The 12,554-nt window shown below is 38.8% G+C and overlaps 1 protein-coding gene across 7 annotated transcripts in view; it reads left to right on the top strand.

Moving 5' to 3' along the window:
- LOC140278964 (rho GTPase-activating protein 23-like) overlaps positions 1–12,554 on the top strand; it is a 101,299-nt gene that overhangs the window by 14,483 nt on the left and 74,262 nt on the right. For 6 of the 7 annotated variants that reach the window (XM_072374101.1, XM_072374105.1, XM_072374103.1 and 3 more), the window contains exon 1: positions 10,540–10,773. The exons of the other annotated variant lie outside the window; for it this stretch is intronic. In XM_072374101.1, the coding sequence (XP_072230202.1) occupies positions 10,690–10,773 (84 nt within the window). In that variant the 5' untranslated portion in view covers positions 10,540–10,689. Of the gene's footprint in view, positions 1–10,539; positions 10,774–12,554 lie in introns of those variants that run through there. 7 annotated transcript variants of the gene reach the window in all.

Genomic DNA, 12,554 nt, shown 5'->3' on the forward strand with positions numbered 1-12,554 from the left:
AGTGGGTCTATTTATTTTTTTTTGCTAGTAACAGTATGATGGCAGTAGAAAATTATTCAGGAAGAGTCTGAGTTTTTGAAGCTGTTAATTACATCCATAAGTAGAAGTAAAAGTAAATCCTTAAATTCTTTATAAAATTCAGGAGGGAAGCAGTCTTCTCCAGGAGCTTTATTGTATTGTAAAGCACAAAGAGCTTCTTCTATTTCTTTTTGAGTAAAGACGTTTGTCATTTGAGTGAAAGGACAAAAAGAAATACAGACATGTTTCAAAGCCAGAAACACAACATATATCAAATATACACGTAAAGAAATACCTCACAAATCTGATGGCCTTAATTTGGATTAGTGACATTGAAATCAAACTTTCAGGATAATCATTCAGATTTTGATGATACATCTTCAAATTCCTGTCTTGATAAATGCTATAGGGCATGGTCACTTCCATTCCTGTTTTCTACAGACTTGATAAGCTAAAACAAGTCCAGCATCTCTGGGCAGAATACTCACTTTTTGTTGTTAACAGTACAGTTTGGATTTCTCTCTTACTATCTGTCACTTCCCATGCCAGAAGCCGTGACAGGGGAAAAAGGGGTAACTTCAATGTACTTTTCTGAAACTTGTAGTTATACTACTGTAATTTGGATGGAGTGTGTGGATTCCTAATGTGGCTGCAGGCCAGTGACACTGATATGAAGAAATTGTTTTGCAAAGCAGAGCCTCACTCTGAAGCCACCAAGTGCTAATTCAATCACCAAGTTACATGTGATCCAGCTAGGAAAGCCTATCCCTGCAGGAACATTCATTGTTTGAAGTTGATGGGTACATGGAAACATCTTTTATGCTATACTGACTCTTCATCTGCAACTTTACACATTCTTTCTGACATGTTGATGGTAGTTTATGCCCTATACATCTGCAGTAAAAAATCATCTCACCCTCTAGTGGCCAGCATACCCTATTTCACCATCTATCCGTAGCTTTGCTGAGGATTAGATCGATTTAGCAAATCTCTCCCTGCTGCTGTAAATAGACAGATGGATGTATCCCCCACCCTCCCCCAACATACATACTTGCTGGCTTCTCTTTTGCCATACCAGGCCACAACAGAACAAAACTCGTTAAGTACAAACAGATGTCTGTTTCGTTCCAAAAGATTATTTATGTCCTGTTTTTAATTTTTCTTTCTTTATTTATGTTTTTTTGCTTTTTTTGTTTATGTTTTTTTAGAGAAATTATTGTTCATTCTTGATATAAAGGTGAATTGGTTTTTCAGTATTTCACAAGTGGCAGAAAAAATAAGTTTGAACAACATTGGAAGCCACCACTGTAACTGTAACCACTGCTTAAATGTCATTCACCAGTAAAAGTCTTCACCTTGACCAAGTGAAAATTTTAACAGAAGTATTATATTGAAAATATGGGCTTAAATGTACCTTTTCATTACTGCAGTAACTGCAAATCTTTTGTGGATGAGGGTGTAGATGGGGGTTGCTGAAAGTGTTGTGGAGAAAAGAGTAGTCAGACTCACCTTTGCAGCCTCTTATGGGGAATTTATTGATCAGAACAACACAGAGGCATGTACATGGCAGCATGTACGGAAATTCCCAATGACCTTAGTTTGTGAGATCTTCTTATTCCTCTTGATATCATTCTGTGTGTATGTGACCCAAACCCAGTCCCTATCTGACACCTGCTGTCTGATAATGCTACTACATCTTCATCATTGTCTAGATAGAGTTAATTCTGGTCAACAATATGTGGTTTGAGCAGTGTCAAAGTCCTGCTACTTCCTACATGTTCACCTTTAAAATCACTTATCAGTGATTTTAAAAAGAGATAACCAAACCTAAACTATCCCCACACATAATTAACACACAAAATTATTAAAACAAAATAGAATAATCAATTGAAACATATTCACCTAAAACTGAAAATCATATAGAGTGTGAACGTAAACCCTGAACCAAAAATTAAACACTATCAAATGTCAGTACTAGTAATACAAAAATTGTTTAAGACCTTTAACATTACCATCAGGATCATCCACTGTTTGCAGTGCATAGGAGCGAGAAACCCGCTGGCTACTACTTTTGTAACTCATGTTCTTATTCACGGGAAAATTCTCCTATGGCCCCATCCCCACTTGGCGACCGACCACTCAATTACCTTTCAGTACCTAAGGTCACACTCCCAGCAGTTGGCTCACACCAAAGGCAATAGACATATGTGTGATTGGCTATGATTGGTAACTGGTAAACTTAAAATGATTAAGCAAAAATATCAAATGAAAGAGGAATGAACCAAATAATTAAACAAAAGGCATTTTTAAAAAAAACCCACAAACAATAGACAACCGAACAACACTTAAAACATTGAAGAACGTCACAAACACTAAACAATACACAACATATGTGAATATGAACATATGACCCTGTGGTGAAATGATAACTGACAATTAAGTGTAATAACTGACAATTTCTTTTAAGTCAATTTTTTTTAATGGTAATCATGTGCAGAGTTGTGTAGTGCTGCTCACTCTCTTCTGGTCCAATCCTGTCATGGCTGCACTTGTCTTCTTCTGGCTGAACATCAGTTCAGCAGTCTGATCCGGAATCCCTAACTAATCTTCTTTTAGGACAATTCAGGTTTGTTTTTATGGTGCATTTAAAAACAGCCACAGTGACCAGAGAAAAGACTATAAACATCTCTAGTGGATAATACTATTATCAAATTTTTTAAATGCAAAGATTTTAAATGCTCTGATTGTTCATCTGAAATCTTCTGAACTTGAACTCTTTGTTGTTGAATCATAATTCAGCAACAAACTTGTACTTATGTCTAGTTTTAAACATTGTGTTCTTAACTAGATTTAGTGGACATTTTATTGCTTTTTATCTCTTCACCGTGATACTTGCATTGAAAAGCTGTTTTCAGATGATCCATGTACTTTGGTATTTCTCCCAATCAAATATATTTTAAAATACATAAATGAATTGATAATAATTGCTCTACTAAAAAACATAACTTCTACTATCATTGTAAACTCTTCTACTAAATAACTATATGTAACTCCGGTGCTCTTAAAGTACAGGCCAATGATCAACCATCACTCAGAATCTGTAGATAAACGTATGGTTTGGACAGTCCTCACTCTCAGGGCTGAATGAGAGAAGAAGGAAGCAGGGTTGAGATGAGATAATCTTAGGGTGAGACCATTTATGACAAAGAGAACAACTAACAAACTTAAATAGGGAACATTATGGAGCAGCATGGTGGTTTGGAGGTTATCTGCATTTAAGCTTTGTGATACATTATTTACTGTGATGATTTACTGTAAATCTTTTTTTAAATCAATTTTTTTTTTCTAAATTCTCCAATAATCAATTTTTTAAGTCACACTTGATTGTGTACACTTAAGTACTTAATAAAAAAAAGAAACTTTTTGCACGCCTGTGTTTAGGCTAGGCTCAAGCTCATGCTAATGGTAGCTTGGTACTAGGCCAGGTCAGTTTGGATCTTGCCAAATATGCTTATGGCTCGACTACTGCTGGTGCTAATGTTGATGTTAAACTATGTTAGTTTAAGAGGCCTATGCTCTAGGCTAGACTGAAGCCAATGCTAATTTAATGCTAGGCTAATTTAGCTTGTTGCTATTGTCATTGTAAGTTCGGAGCTAGGTTAATGCTCAAGCTATTTTAATTTTGACTCAAGCTAAGGGTGTTGCCCTAACATTTGCCCTATCCTGATGCTTCCAATGAGATCTATGCACAACAAACCTTTACCAAACTTTGTCTAAATGAGATAACAACCCACGTCTCAGCTCTGTAAATTCTGACAAATTAAATGTGGACACTAATCCTGCCTCACAGGGTCTTATTAACTCCTCCCAAAACTGTAATCCAGCAGGCAAAAGACAACTGAACCACACCCTATTCTTCAACTCAAAATTTTTAACATTCTTGTAACAAATTAAGGGAGGACCAAAATACAATCTCACAGGCTGGAGACCGGTAGAAATACAGTTAAATAAAAGCTTAATTGTTATGTTCTAGAAACCTGAGACACTACAACAACATAACATAAAACTATGACTGTAACAATGATATTTGCACTCACAGAATAGAAAAGTATTAAAGTATTCAAGGGTCCCAATGCAATAAAACCCAAACCAGAAACAGGCATAACTAGGCTACAAACAAAAACAGGACACACTTCTTCAAGTAAATACAAGATAAATTAAACTGATCAAAGCTAAACACACCATCAAAGAGCGTTTATGTAGAAATTACAATGTGTAATGTAAGTTAATTTTTGATTTTTAATTTTTCTCTTCCTGTAATAGCATATGTATCAGTCGTAAGTAGACGAACCAAAGAAGAGCAGAACAAATACACATCAGCAACCCAGAAAAACCTCAGGAAAGCTCAACAGATGTTCAAGAAATCAGGAAAAACAAAATGCAACCTCAAAAACTCAGACCATCACTGTAATAACACACTATTCCATCATTTTAGGTACACAGCTCTATTATACCAGTTTTTCACAAAATACTGGTATAATAGAGCTATAAAAAGCTGGCTGCTTTTTTTTCCTTGAGCAAGGCACCATGCCTCCATTCTCCCCGGGCACTTGTTTGCTTTAAAGCGAAGACGCACCCCTGATCTTGAGGAAGCACTCCACTCCTTTCCAGTTGAGAATCTCAGATTTGGAGAGGCTAACTTTCATCCCAGTTCCTTCTGTTGTGGAGAAAGAGTAGTCGACTCACCATTACAGCCTCTTATGGGGAATTTCTTAACAGGAACAACATAGAAACATATTACATGGCAGCATACACAGGGCCTTGACACTGCTTCCACCACAATTCACACTCTGGAATCACTATAGTGTGTGTAGGAGGTCATGGCTTGAGGAGGCCAACAGAGCCACATTATCAACAAAAAGTAGAGATGCCACCCTGAAACAAGACGCCCTCAGTTTTTTTCTTACTTCTGTTATGATGCGTAACCATGGCAAAAGAAAAGATTGAGATTTCCAAAACCCAGAATAAGATTCATAATCAAGATAAGGCGAAGACAGTAGTGAAATGAGCAGGCCTCATGTGTGCTTACAGACACCAAGCCAGCAACTCAAAACATGCCACTATAACCAACAATGACATTGACTTGATGTGTGTAAGAACACAGGAATACGATGCTGAGCATGTGTGAACTATGAGGAGGAACACCAGCAAGTTAACAAGGGTATCATTTTTTCGCCTGCCACGATATGTGAAATAGACTTGGGAACTACTCTGCCCCTTGCTCCAGTCTGTGTGTCTCCAGCAGTCAGATGAAGAAGCAGCTGTAGAGACTGAACCAGAGTAAGGTTGTAGGTCCAGATGTTGTCAGCCCCATGGTCCTGTAGACTTGCAATGAACAGCTACATGTCCAACTTTTTTACAGCGCCTCTTCTGCCTCAGCCTGAGTCAGAAAAAAATCCAAACATGAGACAATCGCTTTGTTCTAGTACCTTCATCTGTCCTCACTTCTACGGACCAGTTCCCCTAATATCCTAAATTATGAAAGGCCTATAGAAACTGTTATTGGCTCGCTTCAGTAAGCAAGTGTATGTGTTTACTTACTAACTGATTCAGCAAGCCTACTTTTTTTAAAGCAACACAGTCAGGTGTGTTTGAGGACTCTTCAGCTTGGACAGGACAGGAAGATATGCAAGATGCGCATGTAGATGCAGCAGCCCTACTCTGTCCAAATGTTATGGTGTTTAAGTGTGTTCCATGTGGATTCTCATGTTTATATCCATGGAAATGTTTGACTTTTTCGTTGTGTTTGATGTGTAGTTGAGATGCTCTTTTGAGCATTGTTAGTATGACTGCACATACCAGTTTGAGTAGCGCAGTCATCCAGCAACTCTGCGCTCTTGGAATTCTCTGCCAGGAAATTGCACCCATGACCTAGTTTACCCCATCGATTGCAAGTAGTGTGAAAGGAAAGTGTAGAGGAATCCAGGCCAGACAGCACTTCAAACAATACAATCCATCCTGGACAAGACCATCCTCCTGGCTGACTTCTTAACTTCACTCCCTGGACAACAAAATGGAGCACATACATCTTCTGAGGTTGACAGAGTGAGATGCGAGTACGTCCTGTATTTTTGTATTTACAGAGAGATGGCTAAATGACAATATCTAGGACTTCCACATTGAACTTGACCAGTTAACATGCTGCTGACAGACAGAGCCCTCGTAAATGGAGGGAAGACTTAAGGCAGTGGTCTGTGTGTTCAACAATGGTTGGTGTTGGATTGCTACAGCATTTCACTGACGGAGGTCATGATTCTTAAATGTTGACCTTTCTTTCTCCTGCAGGAGTTTTCATTCATCCTGTTACTTGCTGTTTAAATACCTTCCCTAACAGCAATCACAGAACTCAAGCACAAGGACAGGTTTATAATGGCATCAATGAACAACAGTCAGCACACCCAGACTGATTCCTCATTCAATTTAATTCAAGTCAGTTTTATTTATATAGCGCCAAATTACAACAATCTCAAGGCACAATAATATAGTCCAAGTCAAGCCAACTGGAGTTGAATTAATTGTAATCATTATCCAATGAAATCCAATGAATCAATTTCAAAATAATCCAATTCATTCATATAGAGCCAATTCAAAAACAATGTCCTAGCAAAGGAAACCAACATGGATGGCTCAGGTAATCCTGAAACATCCCATAGTTAAGCTGCTATAGGCTTAGACTGCTGGGGGACCTCATCTGTCACACCTTTCCTCACTTTGCTCTCTTTTCACCCTGTTTAATTTCTCTTGAGATGACAATTGTTGTAATTTGGCTCTATATAAATAAAATTGAACTGAACTGAATTGAATTGAACAGATTGCACCGAAACGTCTCTTCAGTCCAATCTCCCATCCTGAGCATGCCTGAGGCGACTGTGGAAAGGAACAACTCCCTTTTAACAGGAAGACACTTCTGGCAGAACCGGACTCAGGAAGGGTGGCCATCCACTTCGACCAGGCTGTTGGCTGGTGACTTCAGTCATGCAGACCTTAAGTCTGTGATCCCTAATATCTACCAGCATGTGGATTTTCCAACATGGAAAAACAAGACACAAAGGAACATATAGGAACCTTCCCCTACCTCGGACTTTCTGACCACATCACTCAGTGGGGTTACATGGCACTGTAAAGAATTGAATTGATAGCTCGGTTGATAGTTGCACTAAATGTGCTTATATACGATGACTTGGACTGGGAATTGAACTTTATGTTTTGCACATGCTTGAGATTTTTTCCCGGGGTCATGACCCGGAAGTCAAAGGAGATGATATTACTGTTGTATTGATCGGCGGCGGTGGCTTTCCTCCATAACAAGCGCAATCAAGAGTGCTGTTGTGCATCACGTTTGTGCAATAACCACGCTCATCACAAAGCAATGTAGAAGGATGTAGCTTCATTTTGCTCTTCGTTCGCCAGCTTTGTTGAATGCCTGAGTTTGTTTTTGTTGTTGTTGGTGGTGAAGAGGTCAGCTGGAAGTTGCTCTATTGCCACAAGTTGAAATGGGTACAGCACCACCTATCGTACCGGGGTATGACATGCTTTGTGCCAATGATTCGATTTATTCACTACCATATATACTTGGATAATTGCCCTTGCCAAAATAAGGAGCATAGTCCAACTATAGTTATAATCATCGTCATAATCATCTCATCATGCAGACCCACTGACTGTGCTGTTCAAGCCAGCAGCACCCACGAGTAAATCTCCCTCAGGTGACCTGAGGGTGCCAGCTTCATACTCCAGGACTTGAATGCTCAAGGAAGCAGCCACCTATGACAATTACATAGATATCCAAGAATACATGTAGACTGTCACTACATACATGTCTGAGTGCATCAGTGACATTATGCAACCATCACGTCCAGGCCAATCAGAAGCCATAGCTAACAGGAGAAATCCTTAGGCTGCTGAGGGCTAGAGATGTAGCCTTCAAATCCAGAGACATAATTGGACTTAGGGTAGCCAGAGCCAACCTACCCATGGTATCAGGAAGACAAAACTCCAATACATGAGCAGGATTACCTGCCACTTTAGAGTCAGCAGAGACACATGGAGTCTGTTGAAGGGTATCCAGACCATTATGCACTATAAACCCTCACCACAGACCTGTGACAGCTCCACCACTCTGCTCAGTTATCTTAACAACTACTATCTACTTGGTCTGATGAACAAAACAACATACCTGTGAAGAAGAGCCTACCACCCCCTAATGATCAGATTATGACACACTCTCCAAGATCAATGTCTGCAAACCAGATGGATCTGACAACATACCTGGTTGTGTACTCAAGGACAGTATGGAGGAGATGAGCTTACGGACATCTTTAACACATCTCTGACCCAGGCTGTTGTTCCCACATGCTTCAAAACCACAACATTTACCCCTGTGCCAAAAAAGTAATCCACATCATGCTTCATTGACTACCTTTCGGCCACACTAACTCCCATTATTATGAAATGGTCTGTGTAGCTGGTCATGAATCACATAAAATCTCCTCCCCCCTGGTCTAGATTATTTTCAATTTGTATATTGATCAGACTGCTCCACTGACCTTGTAATCTCATCAGCCCTTGACCTAGCCCTCACTCACCTGTACCAAAATAAATAATATGTGAGAATGTTATTCATAAATTGTAGTTCAACATGTAACATCATCATCCCCCAGCAACTACTCAGGAAACTCGCTGGGCTTGGATATAACACCTCTTTGCAAATGGCTGCTGGATTTCTTCACTGTGTCCAAGCAGTGAGGGTTATCACTAGCACATTCAACACCATCATACTGAGCACAGGGACACCACGATTCAACATCAACCATCATATCAAGTTAGCAGAATTTGAATCAGAATTGCACAACTTCATTGATCCTGGATTCAATTTCTCAAGTTACAGCTGCACTACTAGACATACACGCAAAGTCAAATGTGTTAAAACCCAAAACAAAATAACAATATTAAAAAGAATAGAGAAATAAAATGAAAATGAAAAATGAAGTGAAATAAAAAGCAGATGACACAAATGTTGTGAGCCTCATCAGCAACAACGATTAGGTAAAATACAGGAGGGATGTGAGCTTGCTTGCCAGATGGTGTAAAGATAACAATCTACTGCTCAGCTCCTCACTGACAATCAATAGACTGTCAATAGGTTAGGCAGCACAACATGTATAGGAGTGAACATAACTGGGACCTCTTGGATGCCACATCATCAGTGAAGAAGACTCAGCAACACCTCTACTTCCTCTGCAACCGGAGGCGAGAGAATGCTCCACCAACCATCATGTGCACTTTCTTCAAAGAGACCATTAAGGGCATCATGACTGGCTGCAACACTGTCTGGTGCGGAAGCTGCTCTGCCCACAACAGGAAGACTGCAGTACATAGTGAATGTAGCCAGCAGGATCATAGGCACTCCACTCCCCTCCCTCTCAGACATTTATAACCCAGGAAGCATAGGAGTGGACCCAACACATCGTTCTTATCCCCAACCGCTTCATACAGGCAAGACAATCACTCATGTCACCTCACAATGTGGAGTGGAACTGAAGAAGCCACCAGTATTAAATATACATGTGACGATAGGCTAATAATTCCTAAGTACTTTTAAGTACTAATGACTATTATAGACTATCAATTAGTAAAGAAAATAATTTTGAACATTTTAATTTTCCTTTGGAGTAGAATGATTTTTTTCATTTCGTTAACATCATTTCATATACAGCTGCCCTGATAAACATACAAATAATCAAATGGGCTAAATTCAAGTTAATCCTGAACATCAGTTTGCAGTATTAATTCTTTGTTTCTGTTTATATTTTTAAATCTTGTTGGAATGTGAGATAGGCATATTTATCTTTATAATGTAAATTAGTTTCCTGTAAGAATAATGGTTGGCATACTATTCTATAGTGATTGTGCTAATTTACATAATAAAGAATCGAGCTCTCCTCGTTATCACATTGAGGCCACACCCATCCTTAAGAAGACCTGGCGCCACACATTATTGTTGTATTGGCAGGCGGGCTCGTGGTCTTTCATATCCAGCTGCTTATTGTAAAATGGACCTTTGTCAAGTGCTTCAGAACAAGGCAATGATTCATCGCTGCCTATGGCGTAGAAAATAAAACTCTTTATCAAGAAATTGTATTAGCATCAAGTGTGCTGTATTATATATCCACTGTGTAATAAGTCTTCTCTGAATTGTCAGCGTTTTAGCATCTTAATTCAGTTGACAGACCAAGGTTATGGTATAAGAACCGCACCTCAACCAAGTGTTCTTGTAAATATTAAATACGGGTAAAAAGTTACTTTTTGATTTATTTTCTTCCAAAAAACGTTCTCGTTTGAAAAAAAAAGCTTTCGCTTACGCATTTATTTCGAAGGTTGTATTTCCGGTAATAGTGTGAGTTAAAAAGGCCACTTGACGCTTTTTAGGGCAGAACGTGCAGCGGGACTGTTTATGTTGTTGAGACAGGACAGGAGGGAGGGAAGGGGAGTGCACTGTCTCCATCGAGGCCGTTGAGTAAAGCCGTTAGAGACAACAGGGATTTGTGAAGTATGGCGACTGTTCATGATGTTGACAGCAAAATAGTTTAAAACTATTTATCTTTTCGGTTTATGCAAACCAACCAGACGGCGAGAACTCAAATGAATGGAGTTGCTTTTTGCCTTGTTGGAATTCCACCTCACTCAGGCACTGAAGTAAGTCTGAAGTCAATTTATCATAATAGATCATTTACTCTTATCGCAGACTGAAAATATGTTCTTATTTTAATTACAGCATGTTGTTATTCTATATTCGCTCGTGTAAACCACCTCTTTACCTTTCATGCAATCGTCGAAATGCGTGTATAAAATTGAGGAATATATATATATGTATAGCAAAAATAAGTATTCAGCCCAGTCAAAGGGGGATTAACCCCCACCCCGCCCCCCACCCCACCCCACCCCCCAGTATCCTGCTGAAGGGGCATGTTCTTATGCGCTTGTCTTTTGTACTTTGTCAAATTTCCCAGCTTGAAACTAGTACCAAGTGCAATCTGCAGGGTATCCAAGCCAATAATGTTAGTTTATGAAAATGTGATGGCTGGAGATGTACAGCTTGGTTTTAAAATAAATGCTACTTTCAATTTTAGAATACAAATGTGGATACGAAATTGCATCATGCCTTGATGACCTCTTATTCTTTCACTAGAAACATCATGCCATGTTATTGCTAAGAATGTTTTACAACCTCCCTCATTGCAGAGATGGTGGGTGAGAAAGGAGACAATGAGTAACTGGAGTGGTATGCGTGCATTTCCATAAGGCATCCCACATACAGTCAGTCACAGTTGGCACATTGTAGCCTTTAGTAATGGCTGTCATTCAGCAATGACATGATAAAAGATGTAAACTTTTAAAGATCACATAAATAATTGTTCAATAATAATTGTTCAATTCAGATTTTTTTACTGTAATCTCTGTCACCTTCATCACCCCCATCACATAGCACATTTTTTTGTGTCTTTGTTGTCGTCTCTGCAGTTCGTATGGTTTTCTTAGTATCCACAGTCTATTACTGTGGGATTGTGTCATGGCCCACTTAACATCAGGGTCATGGGGCAGGCATCATTGATAAATAGATTCTGACATTTTCATTAAGGTTTAAATTTCCCAGATAGACAGGAAGCTTTTTAGTTAATAGTTGTTGTTAGGTCGCAGTTTTCTTGTGAAGCTTTGCCAAACTCATGTATTTTCCAACTAGTTTTTTTATGCCTATTGGAGAAAGTATTTTATTTTCTCCTACTTTTTCCTACTTGGAAAACCTCTTACTTGGAAAAAGTAGGTTTTCTTTCTAAATTTCATCAAATAATGCTGCGCATTAAACATAATTTATTTGTTTGTTGTCTTCAAAGATAGAGATGGTCAGATTTGTGTCACTGTCATATTGGTATGTGAGGATGTAGCTTTTGAAGGACTGAAACTGCTGTTAAAATCAAATAAAAGATTAAGTTATGCAAAGATAATTATATAGAATGTGAAAGAAGTATTTTTTATATTTTAAACTCCATTAATCTAAGCCTAATACTTTGCATCGTATTGATCTATTTAATCCCTCGAAATTATTTACTTAGTTATTTTTATTTGTAACCATCCATCCATCCATCCATCCATCCATCCATCCACTTTCTATACCTGCTTAATCCGTCTGTCGGGTTGCGGGGGGGCTGGAGCCTATCCCAGCGGTCATTAGGTGAGAGGTGGAGTACACCCTGGACAGGTCGCCAGTCAATCACAGGGCTATTTGTAACCATTAAATTTTTATTTAGATTTTTGTAAATTATTCATTTATAGACGTATTTACTGCTCTGTTATTTCCCCTTTGCATTTCCCCCTTTTTGTTTCCCCAAGTGCATTTATTTCCACATTTTCTTTTTACATTCCCTCGTCTTCTTTGTTACATTCCTGAATGCATTTATGCTTCATTGAGCAAATTAGGG

This window comes from Leuresthes tenuis, unplaced genomic scaffold, assembly GCF_036924035.1.
Source record: "Leuresthes tenuis unplaced genomic scaffold, fLeuTen1.0.hap1 SCAF_20, whole genome shotgun sequence".
Classification (NCBI taxonomy): Eukaryota; Metazoa; Chordata; class Actinopteri; order Atheriniformes; family Atherinopsidae; genus Leuresthes; species Leuresthes tenuis.